Source organism: Monodon monoceros, unplaced genomic scaffold, assembly GCF_005190385.1.
Source record: "Monodon monoceros isolate NGI ecotype Baffin Bay Population unplaced genomic scaffold, NGI_Narwhal_1 Super_Scaffold_13, whole genome shotgun sequence".
Lineage (NCBI taxonomy): Eukaryota > Metazoa > Chordata > Mammalia > Artiodactyla > Monodontidae > Monodon > Monodon monoceros.
In genome coordinates, this window is record NW_021703769.1 from 16595472 (window position 1) to 16616308 (window position 20837).

Genomic DNA, 20837 nt, shown 5'->3' on the forward strand with positions numbered 1-20837 from the left:
CCCCTTGAGCTTTGCCCAGAGGCCCCGCCCCTGGCTTTTACAGCCCAGGCCCCCAGCCAGGACCAAGTGGCACCTGGTCTCTTCCATGAGATCCCCTGCTCCCAGGAGAGCAGAGTCCCAGCCTGTGGGCTGCAAGGGACAGCTCGGACTCTGATCTATGGTATTAGGCTTTCAGCCTCAACCAGGTCTTTGTTCAGACCGGGAAGAAAAAGGAAAAAGCTACAGGGATCTGTCTCCGGAGAAGGGGAAGGGGGAAGGCAGCAAGAGAGATTGGGATGCCTCGTGCCCAGTCTTCACCCTCTCCCGTGTGGGGTGGTGACAAGGGAGAGGTGTGGGTGAATGAGAGGGGTGCCTGTGAGGCTGATGGGGGGGGATTGCGGCGCGGTCATAGATGCACCCAGAAGAGAGAGAGAGTGTGTGTGTGTGTGTGTGTGTGTGCGCGCGCGCGCGTGCTAGAGGTGGGGTGACGACTCTTACATGAACTACTCATCACAGGGCGTGCCGGAGACCCTCGCCAGCGGACACCTGCTACAGTTGAGGGGAGATGCCCCTCCCTTCCCCCATTCATCTGGTCCCCCCTCCCGAGTCCGGACGGCTGCCCCCTCCTTCCCTCCTCTCGCATCTGTCCCCCCACTCACCTGTTCTCCCACGGCTTCTCTCTCTCTCCCTCCTCCCTCCACCGCCCCCTATACCTGCACCCCAGCCGGGCAGATGGTGCGCAGCAGCGCGGCCCTGGGGGAAGGGGCGAGGACCCCGCGGGGCGCATGACTGTACGAGCCAGCTGCCCCGAGCCGCCCGGCCCGGCGAGGGAGCGCGGGGAGCCCGCGTGGGCCAGGCGCGGGCGTGTGCGAGGCGCGGGCGTGCGCGCGAGGGTGTGTGCGCAGCCGAGGCGGAGCGTCGGGCGGGTGGGCGGCGGCGGCGGCGGCGTTAGGACTCCGGGGACACCGCCCCCCACCCCCCGCCCAGCATCCCGCCCCCGCCCAGCCTCCCGCCTCAGTTCGCGCTGCGCCTCGGCTTCGAGCGTAGCGGCGCCGGCTCCGCGAGCCCAGCGGCGCGTACAGCCTGCGGCCGCGCCGACGATGCGGGGCCGCCCCGCGCCTGCCCCAGTCCCGGCCCCGGCCCCCGCGGGAAGGGGCTGAGCCACCGCCGCCCGGATGGCGAGCCTCGCCGCGCTCGCCCTCAGCCTGCTCCTGCGGTTGCAGCTGCCGCCGCTGCCCGGCGCCCGGGCGCAGAGCGCCGCAGGTGAGTGCGCCCCCGGCCCCTTCTCCCTCCCCGGCGCGTCCGGGCGCCTGCAGCCGGGCCCCGGGAGGAGAAAGTTGTGCAGGGATGCGGGGGGCGGCTGGCCGGAGCCCGGATCCCCGACTGCAGCCGCGGGCAGCCGTGTCCAGGCGCGCCCGGGCCAGCGTGCCCGGCCCCCGGCGTCCCTCGGCCGGCAGCGTTCGGCGAAGTGCGCCGCTTTACTTTTCTGCGGACCCCCCGGCCTCGAGTAACTTTCCGCGGCTGTGGCGAATATTTCCGCTCGCCGCCTCCCACTTGTCGGAATCTGTCACTTGAGTGTTTGGGGCGGTGAGATGGAAAGCGGCATCGACGCCCGGGGTGGAGCGTCCTCTCCCCGGCAGCCTCCTGGGTAGCGCGCGCTTTTCGTGGGGAGGACCGGTCGCCAGCAGGCCGAGGCGGCCAGGGCGGTGGCTTTTCTTGTCTCACGGGAGAGACAGGCGGCCCCAGACTTGCTCTAACCACGCTGCTTCCCTGAGCTTGTCCTTACGCCGCTGAAGGCACCGTGGAGGTGTTGGTGTTAACGATGGAGACGGCGATCCCTCCTCCCTACCCCGTGGTTCTTAGCCGAAGCAAACGGGCGCCCCTGTTAAGGCCCTTCAGGTGGAGGGGATTTGACCTGTGAGCGTGTCTGCTCCAGAAAAGTTTGGGGGACTCGTATTTGGATTTGACCATGGGGAGGAGGCGAGCAGAGGTAGTTTCCCGTGTGTGTGTGTGTGTGTGTGTGTGTGTGTGTGTGTGCGTGTGCGCGCGCGCGGGCGTTTGCCCTGGCATGCTACTAATGGCAAGTTGGCATGCACAGGAGGCCTCCAGGATCCGGGATCTTACACATCCCCAAAGCCCACGGCAGGCAGCTTCCAGCCCTGAGCCCCCAAAGAGTAGGCGGTGGGGGAAGGAGAGAAGGGAGAAAGGAGTGCAGGTGTGCTTCCAAGTTCAGAATCACCTTGCAGTTTCCAATTAGCTCAGGTGTGACCACGCTGAGGGGAGATTGCTGGGATCATGGGGGCAGGCTGAGATGAGCTAGTGGGACTTAGGAAAAGATTCGTTTTGGATTGATGAGTAACAGCGGTGCCCATCTATTATCACGCTGAAAGAAAGAGAAGGGGAGAAAAAGAAACTGTGGGGGAGTGTAACCTCTTTAAACAGGCTGCTTCTGAGGTTAAGAGCCGCTAGAGTGACATTCCACTGGAAATGCACTGGAGTCTTCCTTGCTCCAAAACAGGAACTGAATATGGGACTTCTGCGAAGGAACAGCTTGTTTCGTGGCTGGGAAGTTAGGCGACTAGGACACTTCTTTAGAGGTGTGCGAAGCTTAAAGGTTGGTTTAGCAAGTAAGAGAAGAGCGACAGCCACACATCATTCTTAAGATGGTGCACAATTCCTGTTTTCCTCGTTTTGGGTCTGTGTTAGGTGTGCTAGGGCAGGGAAGGAGGAGGATGCTTGGGGGCAGTCCTGGGGACCAGGCATCATTTGTGACTTAAATTTTTACTATCCTCCAAGGCCTGGCCGGCCTGCCACCCATGAATAGTACTCAGGTTTCCGCGGCAAGAACCAGTGTCGAAAATATTCCTCCACGGGTCTCAGAGCGTTCTTGGGTGGCGTGCGGTAAAACCGTACGGGCTTGGGAAGCTGCCCGATGCTAAAAGCCGGCTCCGGATGCTCCCGCCAGGTGGCGCTCGCCCACAACTGTTAAAATGCAAATATAGTTGCTTTTATCTCCGGAATAGAACTTCTTTTCAGTTTTTAAGTGAGTAATGTGTTTATTCAGCAGCCTTTTGTTAAAACATTTAGAGAAGTGTGAGGAGCAAGCACCTTTTCTTTGTTTGCTCTTCGGAACACAGGGGAAGGAAAAGCAATCCTGGAGTACAGTTTGGGAAGAAATTTAAGGCACCATGTTTCTTTTGATTCGACCTGAGCTGAGTGGCTTCTGCAAACCTACTCTAGTGTATACTTAGCAAGTGGCTGCGTTTGTTCCAGGGGCTCCTTAAACGAGGGGGGGGGATTAACTTGTGTTGGAGGTATGATGCATTCTAAGCCTCACTCATTTGTAAAAATGGGGATTTTCTGTATGTATTCTCTCCTTTCTGGTTTAATGCTAACTAGAACACTTAAGTTAATTATTTTTTCCAGGTTTCTAACATCTGCACTTGTAGATGCAGGAATGCTGCAAATGCTGGCTTTTAAAACTGGACTTATCTTCTTACTTTATTTATAAACGCAGACATTGTTGGAACCCAAATCTAAATATGACTATAGTTTGATTTCTTTGAAAAAATCTGATTTAAAACTTTTGGCAAGTTTGGGTAAATAATACGTTTAAAAACTCAGTGGTGTGCTCTCCATATTCTTTTAATCTGAAAATTCTCAGTCTCGAAAGCAATTTCAGTTTTTAAGCTTACATCCAGTACACAGTTGGGGTAATATATTTTGCTGTAATGTGTCAGTCACAGCGTCCAAAAGTCAGTGGTGAAAGCTTGTCATCAAAAGGCAATTTCTTTCTTCCTTCTTGTGAGATGTGTTTCATGAGCCAGGATTATTTTTGTAAGCAATGATGGCAAAAAACAACAACAACAACAACACATTTTAAATCAGCCTCTGAAAAGTGTGGCAAAAACATGATTTGGGATGAGGAAAGAAGGAAACAGTTAAACAAATGGATAAGGGGGTAATTTGTTTATTTACTAGTGGGTTTCAGCATCTGTACCTTGAGAGCAAAAATGGACCTGAGAGGGACTGACTTGCCATCGCAGTTGTTAGTGATGTAGTCATTTAACTTGATAATCATTGCCACATACCTCTGGGGAGCTGTTAGCAGTACAGTCTAATTTTACTTTCTCTCCTGGATTGCTTGATTTGTTTCCTAATAAAAGAACCATTAATGTGCAAACCTGGCTAGGATTCTTTTTCAGCAACAATCACAAACATGTTCATAGTGAAAACAGACCACCGTCTTGGCTTACAACCCACTGCCTTTCTCCTCTCCTTCTTTTCTTCTTGCTTAGCTCCTGCAGGCTCCAGGCTGCCAGCTGAGATGGCATCCTCTGTAGTAGTGTAACTGTCACCTTTCAGAGCCACAATCACAGGACATTACATCATCATTTTTTTGAGCACGGGATACTCCCATGACTCTCTGGCAGCGTGTTGCTGTGGAAACGAGCAATGCCATATAGGCAGTGGGTCCTTGATACACAGTTTTTGATGATGATGAAGAGATGGTAGAGTCTCGTGGCACCTGTAATGCGGGACTGGGGGAGTTTAACTCGGGAGGCAGCCTGATTGAGCAAAAAAGAGTATATGAGCTTTGGAGTCTGAAGTCCTCAGTTTGAATACTGCCCCTGCCTCTTTCCAGCTGTGTCAGCCTGGGCAAGTCATTTACTTCTCTAATTCCCTGCTTCTCATTTGTCAGGTGAGAATGATTATAGCTGCCTCACTGGATTTTGTAAAGACTAGATAAGATGATGCACGAAGAGTGAGTGCATTGTACTACTTTATCCTGAAGGGGAGCCTTTTCTCTTACTTGCCCTGGCATTGATGCATGTACACAGGCCAAGGGGGCACTGATGTTAAGCTCAGTGATGAATTGAAAATTAGATGGCTGGGTTTTGGTGATGACTTTTAGTGTTTCTCTTCTTTATGGGGGCTTGATTCTCTGCAGCCACTTTTAGAAAGAGATTTGGAACGAAACAGGTGATACTAATACATTTGGCCATTCAAAGGTTTAGATAGGCGTGTTTAGTTCCAAGCGTGTTTTACCTTGTAAATGAGAACAGATGGAAAACAGAGTGGTCGCACGTTGTAACGGGACGGTGTTCACGGACGTCTTCCCTCCCTTCCTACCCGCCTCCTCACACTGTCTTCCTTGCCTCTGGCTCTTCCTGCTGCTCTACTGCCATCTTTTACCTAACCTAGAAATCAAGCGCATGGCACTCTGGGGCTGTGAGGGGAAAGATGCTTTGTGCACTTGACAAATAAGCAAAGACTAAGGAAACACATAGAGGGCTGTGGCGGTCCAATAAATAAAAAAGCTATGAGATTATTGAAAACAAACCATCCCTGACAGGTGTGATAGCATTTGCAGGCACATTACGGAATTGGGGCTAGGAGGCAGCACCATGTAGATATTAGAAAGTAGTTAGAGTGTCTTGTGAAATCTTATAAAATGGATTCAAATTGGTTTGGAGAGGAAGAATGCTGTGAGTTTTCTATGGATTAAGAGCAATCAGATGCAGCCCAAGGGACAGCGGGGATCACTAGTGTTGTGTGCAGGTGGGACAGGGTGACCAGAGGGGGTGATGGGATTCAGCGATGGTTGTGGTCTTGCTGGACACACCCTTATTTGCCTGGAAGAGGGAGAAATGACCATGATCATATTTATTTATTATCTATTGGTAAGAGTTACAGGTTGTAGAAAAGATACAGAGTGACGCAGTGAGGATGCGAGGTATAGATCCCAAGGGATCTGCTCGAAGTCAACTGTGAAAAATGGGAATTAATGTGTCAAAAAGGCAGAGTGGTGAAAGAATGAGGAGCCCCTGAGAAACAGTGACCCTTTGGCCTGTTTTATTTCAGAATGTCAGCGCTGTTTCCCTTGGCACATCCTAGGTATTTACCCAGGTGAGGGCTGCTCAGAAACCCCACCAGATCCACCATCAGACTGATGGGTGACTAGTAAATTGAAGTGAGTCTCCAGTGTTACAGACAATTTCTTTTTCACACTCTAGTCAAGCTGCTGAAGTATATGTGACACACACATTCACTGGTGCACAAGTGGAACTGATAGAAAGTCTTTCCAATTTCTTGAATATTCAGCTTCCAATCTTCATTTGATGCTGGAGGGAATAAAAAAATGGTGACGCCACTTTGGTAACAGGTTTGGCATTTTCTTTAAAAAGTAAAAGGTACACGTGCTCTAGGATACAGCCATTTCACTTCTAGGAATACACCCAACAGAAATGAAGACATATGTCGACACAGAGACACGTACGTGAATGTTCATAGCAGCGTTGTTCATGGTTGCCAAAACCTGGGAACAAGCCGAATGTCCATCCACAGGTGGATCCATCCAGTGGAATACTACTAGCAATAGAAGGGAATGAACTATGGACAACACGCTACAGCATGGATGAACCTCAAAAACATTACACTGAGCAAAAGAAACCGGTTACAAGAGATTACATATTGTATGAAATATTCAGAAAAGACAAATCTATGGAGACAGGAGGCAGAACAGTAGTTGCCTGGGGCTGGGCCACGGGAGCAGGGATCTGTAGCAAGTGGCATGAGAGAACGTTTTGGAGTGATGGAACAATTTGAAAACTGGAAGGTGGTGATGGGTGAGTAACTCTCTAAATCCCAGCTCCCGGCTTGTCATATGAACTTGGTGAGTTACTTCACGGTTCTGAACCTTTATCTCTGCATCTGTAAAGGGGGCACACCAGTGCCTTGGTGTTGCAAGAGCCAGAGGTAACTCCTGTGAATTGTCAAGCTTGGTTCCTGGCACAAAACAGGCACCCAGTAAGCGGCATCACTCTTACTTGTGCCTCTTACCAGTCTCCAGAATAGTTTGTTGCGTTCATTATTTGCAAGGCGTTATTTTTGGTTTGGCCTTCCACCCCTCTCGTAGGCTCTTTAGACTGTGAGTTAAATCAATGAGCTGACGTTTCTTCTCTCTCATCAGTTGGGCAAAAAATGAAAAAGTTTAAGACTGTCAGGTTTTGCTAAGGATCTGAGCAATTAGGTGGCTTTGTTCACTTTTGAGTAGTGACTATTGAAACAGCTGTTTTCAGTGTTAACTTGGCAATGCCTATTAAAATTGAAGATGTGAGTGCTTTGTGCCTGGAGTGTTTTGGTAGGGTTTGGATTGGGGCGGGGGAGGGAATAGACCGTTCATTCATTTTCTTTCTCATTAAGCCAAGGATGTAGAAATTTAACAGAAGGGTGGAAGCCCCCTTGCTTGGGAGCGGATACAACATGCTTTTGGCCCACCGGCAGTTCATGTGCTGCTCTTAAGATGTTTATTAACCTCAAACATTCTGGACGTCATGACACTTGTCGTCTTGCGGGGGAGGACGCAGTGCTGTCACCCACATTCCTAGCTCCAATTTCCCAAGACTCTGGAAAGCCTGTTCCTCTCGGATCACCCAGACTTAACTTTACTTCCCTTTTATCCCAGTGGTTCCGAAACTGATCGTGAGATCACAAACCCATTTCCCTTGATCCTCCTGTAATTCATAATGGGTGGTTATTAATCTTTTAAGGGTCATGTATTTGTCTCTTTGGAACCAAGCATGAATTCATGAATTCATATCAGCAAGGAGAACTTTTTAAAGCCTGCTTAAAGTTTAATCCTCATGAATGGGGTGGCTTTGAATGGCCTGTACTTGCTCTTATGGATTATAATTATGACTTTTCTGCTGCTCTGTTGATCACAAGTTAGTCATTGGGAGCCCCTTTAAACCAGATCCTTTTTCACCATTTTCAAACATCTTTGAGAGCACACTGATTTTTCTGTGACAACAAGGAACTTCAGGCTTACCCCTAGGTTTTCTGTCCCAAACATGTAGTCAGTTATTTATTTTTTTAAAAAAGAGCCCAGAGGGAAGAGATATGGGGACATATGTATATGTATAACTGATTCACTTTGTTATAAAGCAGAAACTGACACACCATAGTAAAGCAATTATACTCTAATAAAGATGTTTTAAAAAAAAAAAAGAGCCCAGATCCCTTTTCGTGGAGACGTCAGAACCCGAGCCACACATTGTGAGGTTTTATTTGAACACTGGAAGAGAATAAAACAGGGGCTCTTGGTAATGTTAGGGGTAGGAAAAACTATTTTAAACAGCATGCCTTTATGACCATTTATCTCTTTGGTTTTTTTAAAGTTCATTTGAGCATAAGAACTTATTTGTCTAATTAAAAATAATTTTGTCGTTGTCAAGGTATGTGCTTAAATGTGAGTATAGCCTCGAAGTTGATGTCGCTATTCCTTCTTAAGCATCTTGGAATTGGCCCCTAAGTGCACAGGTCCAGATGATTCTCACCTGTCAGTGTTTGTTGAGCACCGACTTTCTAAAATGAAGAAAAAGAAACATATCCCAGTCTTGTCCTAAGGCAACTTGGTGAGTTGTCTATTGCCATGTAACAGGTTGTCCCCCGAAACTCTGTGGCTTTATTTTGTCACAATTTTTCTTTGAGTCAGGAATCTGAGTAGCACAGCTGGGTTCTCTGGCTCTGGATCTCTGCAGTCAAGATATTGGCTGGGGCTGCAGTCACCTCGGCTTGAATGGGGAAGGGTCTGCTTCCAAGATCACTCACTTGGTTGTTGGGAGGATTCAGTTACTCATGGCTGTTGGATTGAGGGCCTCAGTTCTGCATGAGCTGGAGAGACGCCAACTGGGTTCCTTGCCAAGTGGACCCTCCATCACAACGTGGTTCCTGGCTTCACCAGAGTGAGCTATTGAGGGGACAGGAGAGCATATGAGCAAGCCGGAAGTCAGTCTCTGTGACCTCATTTTGGAAATGACATCTCATCACTCTTGCCATCTTCAGGTAAAGTCACTAGATCCCCCTCACCCACAAGGGGAGGGAATCACACAAGGGCTTGACTACCAGGAAGCGGGGATCTTTCATAGCCACGTTAGGAGCTGCCAACCACAGGAACCTCAAATAAATGACACGCAGTATAGGAAACCTTGTATCTTGGGAAAAAAAATACAAACATCACTTTTAAAGTGTGTTCACATCTTTTCATTCTTTTTATTATTTTGGGCACCAGTATCAGTTCAGTGTCAAGATTTCACTCCTTAAAGGACTTTGAGTAGAGAGATTTATTGTCTCATAATTGACTTAGCTTAAATCTTAAAAAAGTTAATTATGAAGGTCAGAAAGTAAAAAATGAATTAATATGAAGATTCGTCAGAAAACTTTTCAAACTTTATCCTAAAAGTTGAAGTACTGTGTTTTTATAAGACTATAAAACGTTCACACTAGTATGTAGGTTCCGCAAGGACCATTTTATAATAAACACTAGTAGTTTAGGGCTATAATAAAGTTTAGCTAAAATTTACTATTTTTATTGCATATAGATATCCCAGTTAAAAAATTTAGTACTTAATATTTTAGACCTTTTCGGCCCATGTCTAGAGAGTTTTTTATTTTCACATAAGACTAAAATTGATAATTTATTAAGTTACAGTGATTGAAAGTTTAATGTAAATATACAGATTATTATGTGGATCAAAACATGTCCTGCATGTATGTTTAGTTTTGATTGCTGAGGCAGTAGTACAGTCATTACAGAAGAACTTCAGTCACGGTATGTTTTTAGGTGACTGTGGTTGGGGCCCATGAGATCTTCCAGGAAGGATGGTTTTGTCAAAATCCAGATGGGCTGACCAGACATTGGAGTTCCTGATGGGGATGTGCTCCAGGAATTTACCTGTTACTCAGGTTACCTATTTGCTTGGTGTTGGTTCCAGAGGTCCCCATTGTGCTTTCCTAGGCAGTTGTAAGTAGGCGGGAGGGTCACCAGTTTATGATGGTCCCAACCACAAGCTCTTTTGGTTTCATCTCCGTAAGGTGACCTTGAGGAAGGAGGAAACCAAGACACCTTGAGTTTGCCCATTATATGCCTTGGGGAAATGCTTGTCTGGGTTCCACTTTCAGGGGCTTAGACTTTTGAGCAGTTTCTCATTTATTCATTGTCATCTTCAGTCCTGCTGAGTCAGGCTGTGTAAGGTTGGGTGCCAGGCACCTCTCCTGCTATGAGGGAGGTGAGGGCATAATTGTCCTAGGTGTGTAGGTCAGGGCTGCTGCACGTGGCTCTGTGGAACCTGCACAGCTGTACATGCAGGACTGGGTCAAGGACTGGGTCATTCTGCTCCAGTGAATCAGCTTTGAGTTCAAAGCTATTTCCATGTTCAGTCTCTCTCCTATTTCCAGAACCAGAGCTCCTGATTTTTTTTTTTTTTTTTTTTTTTTTGCGGTATGCGGGCCTCTCACTGTTGTGGCCTCTCCCGTTGCGGAGCACAGGCTCCGGACGCGCAGGCTCAGCGGCTATGGCTCACGGGCCCAGCCGCTCCGCGGCACGTGGGATCTTCCCGGACCGGGGCGTGAACCCACGTCCCCTGCATCGGCAGGCAGACTCTCAACCACTGCGCCGCTAGGGAAGCCCTTCTGATATTTTTAACTATTATTTTTTCTTTCTTCTGCCAAATATTTTCTGTTTACCATCTCTGCACCTGTTACATTATCTTTTTACTTTTTGTTATAGGAAATGTGTGCACTGGGTTGGGGGAATGGTTTTCAGCTCAGAAACTTCGGAAACTAAGACCTTAAGCAAGATTCTAACATGTCTCAAACCAGGGCTGGGGAGGGATGGGGTGGCATGGGAGGAATGAGCAGTTATATTCAGAAGCCAGGAGCATGTCCAGCCTCTTCCCTGTATCTCAGCTGGCTCCAGTTTAGGATGGTTCTCTTCCTCTAAACACATTGTTTGCAACGAAGCAGAGGGCGCTCTCTAACACTTGGGTTGCATTGTCTTGAGGCCCTTTAAATTGGATTTATGGAGGAACTGTGGAATCTCCTGGAAAAGAGGAAACTTGTAGTTTCCAACTGTTGAGATGCTCAGTTCAAACATGCAGACACCTTAACTGAACCCAAGTACCATACCACTCTTGCTTTAAACAGAAGTTTAAAAAACTTTCTTGGAGGGGTGTACTTAGCAATGCAGAATTTTCCCTTGCAATTAAATCTTTAAAATTTTCTGTACAGAGGATGTGTATTCCAAGTATAGCATTATTTCTGGGACTTGACCCCTTGAACATGATTTTTGGTGGAGGAGTCACCTGAACAAATCCCAGAGTTCCAAGGTCACTACTGTGTGTAAAGATGTCCACATATTTTATTTATTTTTATTTTTTAATTTTTTATATTTAACTGTAATTTTCTTTTTTTAACGTCTTTATTGGAGTATAATTGCTTTACAATGGTGTGTTAGTTTCTGCTTTATAACAAAGTGAATCAGCAATATATCCCCATATCTCCTCTCTCTTGCGTCTCCCTCCCACCCTCCCTATCCCACCCCTCTAGGTGGTCACAAAGCACCGAGCTGATCTCCCTGTGCTATGTACACATATTTTAAAATAGATTTTCTTAGTTTAACTTGGGACCGCTCTCCTTATTGGTTGCTATTCTAGTGAAGGTTGATGAAGTCAGAACTCCCTTACCTTTATTATCTTTACATCTTTTTGCACATAAAATGTTCAGCATACATTTAAATTCACTTGTATGCAGAAGCACATTGTAATTGCTTTTACCTGAGAATTGACTTAGCAATTCTTAATTCCATTCTCATTTCCTCGTACCTCCAAAACCTCAGCAGCTATCATTTATCATTGGAAAGTTGCTGACCACTTGTTCCACCTGGAGCTCTAGGGGTCCTTGGTACCTCCCCTGTTCTAGCCTGCCTTTTCAGATGTCTCGTTGGGCGCCATCCCTTTGTGAACTGTAGGTTTTGGTTCAAATCTGACATTTCCTTCTTTTGGGGTCTCAACTCCCTTTGGAGATTCTTAGTCCTAGCTACCGTTTTGGCTCATATAGAAGATTCCAGGAATTATGCCTCGGGCTCATTGCCCTTGGCTCAGCCATCTTTTACTATATGCAAGGTCCAAATGGTATGAGGCAGAGGAACAGTGAAGGAATTCCACTTGGCTCAGAGCCTCTCACAGAGATTCTCACGTTTCAGCATGTTTTACTTATTGTCTCCTACTTTGGCATTCTGATCTCAGAGTAAAATCTGGCCGTGATAGTGAGCACAGCATGCCTGTCCCATTTCTGACACCAGTGGCGTAATTAAAATGGATTACAAATTATCTGGCAGAGACCTTGTATGTGCTCCAAACTTGTCTAAATTCCTGATTTATTTAGCTCAAGATACAGGATATCATGGAAGTGAGGTGACTACAGAGAGATGAAGCAGATGTGGTGTCTTGGCCTGACCTTTTGTGGCCTCTTGGTTCCCCTCATGGGGTGCATACCTGCTGGTGACATCTTCAACACTGGCAGGATCCTGCTTATGCACAGAAGCAGCCCAGTTTTTGCTAAGATGCTATGCAGTGGCATCTTGGAAGATCCTATACTAAAAATATGAGCATTTATTAAGAGATATTTACCAGTATTTACCAATAGGTTCTTCTGGTTCATGAAGCAAACTCAGCAACTGCAAGGCCACATTCTTTCCTGTAGGAAGAAAAAAGAGCCAGTTTTATGGATGTAACAATAGAATATTGTAATAATCACACTGTGTATGTTTATGTTAGTCTAAGAAGCAAAATGGTAGAGGCTACTCTTCGCAGAACAGGTATAGAGAGAAATGGAATTGAGATGGTAGATAAAAGGCATTTTGGCTTTAATTTGTAATATTCTATTTCATTGGAAAAGGAGAATACATTTAAACTTTGTTAAAATTAGTTGATAATTCTTGATAGAGAAGAACAGAGGTGTTAATTATACTTCTCTTTGTAATATTTCTGCATTTCAATTATTTCCTTAAAAAGTGATACCCTTGCAATTTAAGATTTGTTGTAAATTATAGGGATTTTAAACATATGAACTGTTCCTCGATCGTTCTTTCAAAACAAATTGAGGTCTTATTTTCTTTATGGAAAGCTGCCTTTCAAAGTCTGTAATGAGGATTCCTTTGGGGAATTCTAAGACCCCTGCATCTGGTTAGAAGGAGCAAAGGAGAGAATTGTGTTGCAGATGTAGGGAGGCACTTGAGCATGAGTGACTGGGGCCCCGATGGAGGGGCCTTCTTAGGCATGTGTCCATCTACCTCCTACGCCTTCTCTCTCCTGGGGTCTCATGGAGAAATAACAGAGATTCTTCCATGGGGCAGCCCTTGGGTTTGCTTGAGGCCTTGGGTTTGCTTGAGGAGGGTACATTAGACACAGAAGAATAATGTTCCCCAATCTTTTCAGTGTTTAGAGATGCTGTGAACCTAGGCACAGTTTTCCCATCTGTAAAATGAGCACATGACTTTGGTGTTTCTTAAGGGCTGGAGTTCTAGTCTCTGACTTTACGCTTTTGATTGTTTCCCCCTGAAAATCAAATCATTTGACATCTTTTTTTTTTTTTTTTTTTTTTTTTTGCGGTACGCGGGCCTCTCACTGTTGTGGCCTCTCAAGTTGTGGAGCACAGGCTCCAGACGCGCAGGCCCAGCGGCCATGGCTCACGGGACCAGCCACTCCGCGGCATGTGGGATCCTCCCAGATCGGGCACGAACCCGTGTCCCCCGCATCGGCAGGCGGACTCTCAACCACTGCGCCACCAGGGAAGCGCCATTTGACATCTTTGATGGGGGTTAAGATATTAAAAATCTACCCTTTCCCGATGAATCAGTTTTGTTATTTGATACCATCCATAGTCTGTTCAAAAGGAGTAAGTTGTGAAATCCCCAGGTCTCGGAGATGAAACAAACAGATCTGTTTCCAGGATTGTTCATTTCAAAGGGCGACTCCATTAGCCCAGATTAGAATATAACAGAAAGAATTTTCACTCTCCTGGGGTGAAAATTTCTAAACCCAAAAGAGTATACAGAGGAGCGGAGCATTTGGATCATGTTGGAATGGAAAGCAGAAAATACAAGGAGATGACAAGTCATTTGGTGAAATGATGGATGATAGGGGAATAATAATGGGCAACCAGATTAAAGTTATGAAAATCACAGGTGCACTGGAGTGTGTCTGCAGAGCCTGAAGGATTCAAACTGAACACCAGGGGAGTAAATACAAGAGAGGAGATGACTGCCAAATAGGGAACACTAACACTATTGTGTACTTTAAAAACTTAAAATGAGCCAGGCATTTTTCAAAGGCTTTACTAATTGTCACTTGTAGAGTCTTCTAACAGTCCTATGTTGTGGGTACAGTTACCATAAAAAAAAAAAAGAACAGAGTGGTTAAGCCCAAGGTCGCACAGCTAGTGAGTGGTAGAGCCAAGGCTTGAACCCGAGCAATTTGAGGCTGGGATCTGTGTTCTTAGCCACTGCTTCCTGCTCTCTGTCTGGTTTACTTTGTGCCAGGTGCTGTGCTCAATTCATCCTTAGGGGAAAAGTTTAGTTCCCACTTGAAATTCCTGGGTGGAAAGCCTTTCTTCAGAATTTTCAATGAGAAAATTGCGGGGGAGTTCTAAGACTTCACTGAATTCTCGTAACGATCTTATGGAGCAGGCACAACAATCCCATATATCAGGTAAGAGAACTTGTTTTTTTTTTTTTTTTTTTGCAGTACGCGGGCCTCTCACTGTTGTGGCCTCTCCCGTTGCGGAGCACAGGCTCAGCGGCCATGGCTCATGGGCCCAGCCGCTCCGCGGCATGTGGGATCCTCCCGGACCGGGGCACGAACCCGCGTCCCCTGCATCGGCAGGTGGACTCTCAACCGCTGCGCCACCAGGGAAGCCCAGAGAACTGGTTTTATGGAGGCTCAAGGGCTTGGCCACAGTCACACTTGAGTCATCTCATTTCAGAGTCCAGGTCCTTAAACACATAGTGTTGAGTGTTAGGAGACTTTTCTGAGTGGGGAAGAGGGGCTGTCTTCCTAAGAAAGAAGCCCCATCTTGTTCCCAAATAAGTCTCAACCATCCCAGTATCAAAAGAGGGTAATTCACAGAGAGGACCCTCATTTGTCCTAGAACAAAAGTTGGGCCCCTAGATGCGGCTGACTGCACACTGGGGGCTCAGCAGCTGAAGGTGCCACACTCCCAGGAACTCAGATGGGATGAAGGGTTCATCCCTGACTATGGTCTTTGGACCTCTGGGTCTCTAGGAAAACGCTTTTTGGCTGGACCTAGTTGATTGAATTAATTTAACCCACAGGATAGTCACCCTGTGGATTTAAGAGAGGTGATTATTTGAGTTTTACAAATGAGCAGCTGACGCCCAAGCCATCAGGTGGGACTGCCTTTGACTTTGTAGGATGCACCATCAGCTGTTGAATGTCAGAGATTTTGCAGCAAGACTTTGGTTCTGAAAGACAAGGGCCTGTGTAATTTTATCTCTAATTTTCCAAAGGCACTAAATACCTCCCCGTTGAATTTTCCATTGTGTGCCCTCCAGTAAAGAATGTGTAAATCCCTTCTCAATTTCTGCTCTTGTGACTGCAGTTTTTGAGCTTGGTTTCTGATGTGACCTTTTGGTAGTTCTTGGCTGTTTTTTCTTGTGGAATCAGGTCTGGGGCAGGTAGACCCATCTGCTCTGACATGAAGGAAAGCATAGTGATTAAAAGTGCAGGCTCTGATCTCAGACTGTGTGGGCTCAATGCTGTGCTACTTACAAGCTGTATGACCTTGAACAAGTTATTTGAGCCCTTTGAGCCTCAGTTTTATCATCTGTGAAATGAGGCTAATCATAGTAACTTGCTTGTAGGGTAGTTTAAGATATCAATGAGGTGATGTATGTAAAATGCTTAGCCTGGGGCCAGGCTCATGGAAATTGCTCAATGAAAGCTAGTCGTTCTTGGTGGTGATGTTGTTGCTGGAGCCTACTACTGGAACTCAGTGGAGCACAGAATACATGGCGAGGGTGACCAGTTGTCCTGGTTTGTCCAGGACGGAGGTGTTTCCCAGCATGTGGGACCTTCAGTAGTAAAACCAGGCAAACCAGGATGAGTTGGTCACTCCAATGCCCATTCCAGGCCACAAAGCTTTGTTCAGAGTGACCTCATTGCATATGCTGTGCAGGTTCCTGGAAGTTGCATGTACAATTCATATTTATGTAGCAAATAAAAAAAGATTATCTGATATTTGACCTGCATTTGATAGACGTTACTGTAGGAAGAAATAGAATAGCTTTTGTCAGTTTCCAAAAATATCACCACTAGAGGAGGTGTCTGGGGTCTCCTGCTGTATCTCTCTGGATCCTGACAGAAAACAGAATTACACTCCAATGTGTTGTGACACTTTAATGAAAGGACTGTACATGGCTGGGGCTAAGGGAAACCACAAGGGGTGCTGAGACATCTAGAGACTAGGAACAGTGGGAGATTATTGGTACCCTTTAATTTGCAAAGGGGCAAGGGGAGGGAATTGTGTTAATGGAGCCCTTCTTTGTACTGCTCTGAGTTCCAGGAGGCATGAATCCTTTGCTCTCTGGTTCTAATGGTGTTTAGCAGATGGGGAACACTGGCCGGAGATTTTAAGGCAGGAGGAGAAGGCTTGGGGTATTTATCCTCCTCCCGTCCTGCCTCACTGCTTTCTGGTATGGCTCTATTCCTCAACGGCAGTTGTTCTCAAAGTGTTGTCCCTGGACCAGCAGCCTCAGCATCACCTGAGAACTTTTTATAAGTGCAAATTTTGGGGACCCACCACAGACCTGCTAAATCATAAACTCTGGGAGTGGGTAATCTGTGTTCTAAGAAGCCCTCTAGGTGACTCTGGCACATGTGAAAATTTGAGAACCGCTGCTCTAGGGAGCAGAGATATACCATTAATTTCATGTGGGGCCTTTGTCCAGTTAAGTCCATTTTCTGCTTTGGAGGACCGTTTCTGTCTCAGCCAAATGAGAGGGAGCTTTGCCATCTCTCTTCATAGCACTTGATCCTCTTAAATAGTCTTTTTTTAAATAAATAAATAAATTTAGTTATTTTTGTCTGCATTGGGTCTTCGTTGCTGTGCGCGGGCTTTCTCTAGTCGCGGCGAGCGGGGGCTACTCTTCCTTGTGGTGCGTGGGCTTCTCATTGCGGTGGCTTCTCTTGTTGCGGAGCACGGGCTCTAGGTGTGTGGGCTTCAGTAGTTGTGGCTCGCAGGCTCTAGAGCGCAGGCTCAGTAGTTGTGGCGCACGGGCTTAGCTGTTCCGCGGCATGTGGGATCTTCCCAGACCAGGGCTCGAACCCATGTCCCCTGCATTGGCAGGTGGATTCTTAACCACTGCGCCACCAGGGAAGTCCTTAAATAGTCTTTTTATTTATTTATGTGTTTATTTTCTGACTCTTTTCTATTAGAATTAACACTCCATGAGGGTCAGGACTTTGTTCTGTTCACTGATGATCCCCTGTGCCCAGCACAATTCCTATACATGGTACTCCATGTTGGTGAATGGATGGATAGGAAGTGATTTCTAAGATCACTTTTAGCAATTTTAGTTTTAATGTGAAGATTCTGTGTTCTGTCTTATATAATAATGGGTACTTTATCCTAAATCTGTCAGTCTGAAATCTCAACCTACAATTCCATTTTTTGTACAAAAGGAAAATAATAATCGATGAATTAAAGAAAGATTATTTAAAACACTCTCTGTGTGCCAGGGACCATGGCACATGCAGTATGTCACACATTCTTTTATTTAATCTTCATAAAGGCTCTGTGAAATTGGATTACTCTAAAGGAATGCTATCTTAGTGAGGCTGTGTGACATACCCAAAGTCACATAGCTGTGTTTTAAAAATTTTATTGAAGTATAGTTGAATTACAATGTTGTGTTTAATTTCTGCTGTACAGCAAAGTGACTCAGTTATACATATATATATTCTTTTTCGTATTCTTTTCCATTATAGTTCATCACAGGATATTGAATGTAGTTCCCTGCGCTATACAGTAGGATCTTATTGTTCACATAGCTAGTAACTGGCCAAACCCAGCTTTCAATCAAGCTGTGTTCACTTCCGGGCCAGTATTGTTTCAATTTCAGAGCTGTGCAAGATTCAGAAAGATCTACTGAATTGCGAAGATTGATTACAAAAGAATAGTTTGCCTTGAAATCTGTTTTGTCTTGGGTCAGTCAACATGTTGGAGAGAGGATAGGCACTGAAGTCAGAAAGACCTGAATTAAAATCCTGGCTCTTGCCACTTAATGGCTGTGTGTCCTTGGGCGAGTTACTGAATCTCTCTGAGCCTAGCTTCCCCCATCCGTCAGTAGGGAATAATTCTACCAGTCTGGTAGGGGCGGTCGCAACCATTTGAGATGATGCATATAAGATACCTGGCAAGTGATAATAGCAGTGGTGGTTTCTAAGAATTTTTTTGAGAATTGGTAATTCATGTATGAATTGTAATAAGTCTCAGTTTCATCGGTGGATTTTAGAGTTTACTGTTCTTTATTAGGAAAAACTGATAATGTGACTTGAACTTGCAACAATCTCTGGAGATATTCTCATTCCCATCTGGGCTGGCTGTGGGCTCAGACTGCCTGGGATCCCTAATCGTCTTGCTTACTTGCTGTATGTCCTTGGGCAAATTAGTTAACCTCTCTGAGCTTTAATGTCTTTATCCCAAAATGGGGAATGATAGTACCTATCTCATTAGACAGTTATGCACGTCATGTGAAATAACATATGTAAGGTAGCGAATAAATAGCGTGAAAATTGTCATTGTTAAATGGGAATTTCTTCTGCATATCATATATGTCCATGGTCTTGTTACCGTTGAATTTTAGACATGCAGATGCGTGTCTATGCACATAGGTAGGCATCAAGTAAGGTCCTACATAGAAACAGTAAATGGTAACTACACCAGGCATTGTGTAAAAACTCCTTTCTCCTCTGAAATCCTACTATTTTGAAGCCTCACCTTCTAGTGCGATGTCAAGGTTTTGGAAAGAAGCTGAAGAGCCTCTGGGCTACCCAGTAGATGTTAAACCCACTCACAGCTCCTGTCCGTTCCCTAAGGGAGAGCCCCCAGACTCTCGTGTATGATTCCAAGCCCAGAGAGTTTGGAAGGAAGGAGACTGGCTGCTTCAGGGAGACATGCTTGCCGTGGTGGTTAATAAAAGGAGTGATGGCCTGATTGCTAGAGAGGAGCAGGAGAACTAAAAGAAGCAACAGTGACATCTCAATAAACTCAGTAGCTGGAGCAGTAGCACGTAGGCAGAGGACGCTCCCCTCCTCTGAAGGCCCCGAAGACTTCACCTTATTGCTTTGCTCAAGACGCTGTGGCAGTCATGGGAATTATGATGTCAGGATACAAAATTAAACAAAAAAATTTTTTTTAATCCTAAGAATTAATACCCCGAACGCTGTCACTTTAAAACAAAATGATGTCAGGAGAAAGAACTAGGTGTGGGTTTCGAATACAATAACTGATCTTTTTACAGATAACCTTGAGTTATAAAGGAAAGGCTAAATTGTTTTCTTTAGTCCCGTTATTCTACTTTGTAATGCTTTCTACGGTATTTTTAGGCATATCATTCCATTTTAATCTTTGCTCTTAATAAGTGCAACCACCTTTTTGCAGTTAAGAGGTTGAATCTTAGATGCAACAAAGGACCAACCCAAGGTCACACAGATGCTGAGGGCGGGGGGCAAGGGAAACCTGCTGTTTAGATTTTGAACCTATGACATGCACCATGGCCCTGTTCTATCATGTAGGAGGGAAGGGCAGTTTGTAGAATATTTTTAAAGACTTTGTAGACACAGCTCTTCGAGCGTCTGCTATGGTGGTTAGCATGATGCCTTCCGCCTAATGAACCCTAGGTTTAAGTATGTAGGAAATTGAATTAAAGAGCAAACCTTAGCTGTCCGGAAAGTTCTGATATTGTAAAGGCAGGTTTTCTTAGGAGCAACTGGAATGAAGGCAACGTGGGAGGGGACAGGCGGGTAGGAGGAAATGCAAAAGAGAAATATAGGTAAAAAGAGGAAGAGTCTGGAGGGGCCAGAGGGCCTGGGGTAGCATCGAGGGGCCAGTGGTGAAACAGGGCGCATGGCGTTTCCTTGGAGGAGTATGCTGCTGCTTTTTCTCCGACTCCTTTGATTTTGCCTGACCTGACTCTTCAGGGGAGCAAGTTTACAACCTAAGGCTCTTAGTTAAAGATAACTTTTATTTGGCATGAGAAATTCATGCTAGCATGGGAAAAATTGCTACGGACTAGAGATTTTGATAACGAACAATGAGATGATAGCCACGGAAGGATACCCCACCTCTGGCTTCCTCTGAGGTCAGTTCTATCCAGATGGTCTGGGAGGCCCGTGACTCAGAACCATCTGACTCCATTCCTGGTGTGAGGCACGCCAGGCTGAGTGCCGTTATCGCTTCCCCCCAGACCCAGAGGTGGCCATGCCACGGTTTGAGTTTCCTCTTTGTCAGTTGCATCAAAGAGGAAGATTTAGCAAATGACATCCCTTTGCTGGAGGAAAGGGATCCAGGTGTGTTTAAGGTAGAGCTTCTTCGGTGTCTGTTCTTTTAAATTGGTGAAAGCTTAGCGCAGTGCAGTTGGAGTTGTATGGAGAGTTGACAGCATGTGACTTCTGGATTAGGATGACCTGAGAAATTCAAATTGAAGTGGACCCTGTGTTAGTTAACTGTTGCTGCCTAAAAAATTACCACGAAGTTAGCCACTGAAAACAATACTTACGGAACCACTTAAGCAACTGACAGTGATATTGTTTTATCTCACGGTTTCTGTGGGTCAGGAGTCTGGGCATCTCTGAGCTGGGTCCTCGGCTTAGGGCCTCTCATGAGGCTGCCACCCGGACATCAGCCAGGGCTATGGTCTCATGTGAAGACTTGATCGTGAAGGATCTCTAAGCTCATGTAGTTGTTGGCAGAATTCAGGGTTTTTTTTAAAATTTATT

The 20837-nt window shown here is 46.0% G+C and overlaps 1 protein-coding gene across 2 annotated transcripts in view; it reads left to right on the plus strand.

Annotated features, from left to right (window-relative positions):
- Nucleotides 1–1154: 1154 nt before the first annotated feature.
- Nucleotides 1155–20837, plus strand: part of PTPRT (protein tyrosine phosphatase receptor type T) — a 1065023-nt gene continuing 1045340 nt past the window's right edge. For both annotated transcript variants that reach the window (XM_029221736.1, XM_029221738.1), the window contains exon 1: nucleotides 1155–1242. In XM_029221736.1, the coding sequence (XP_029077569.1) occupies nucleotides 1155–1242 (88 nt within the window). The remainder of the gene's footprint in view (nucleotides 1243–20837) is intronic.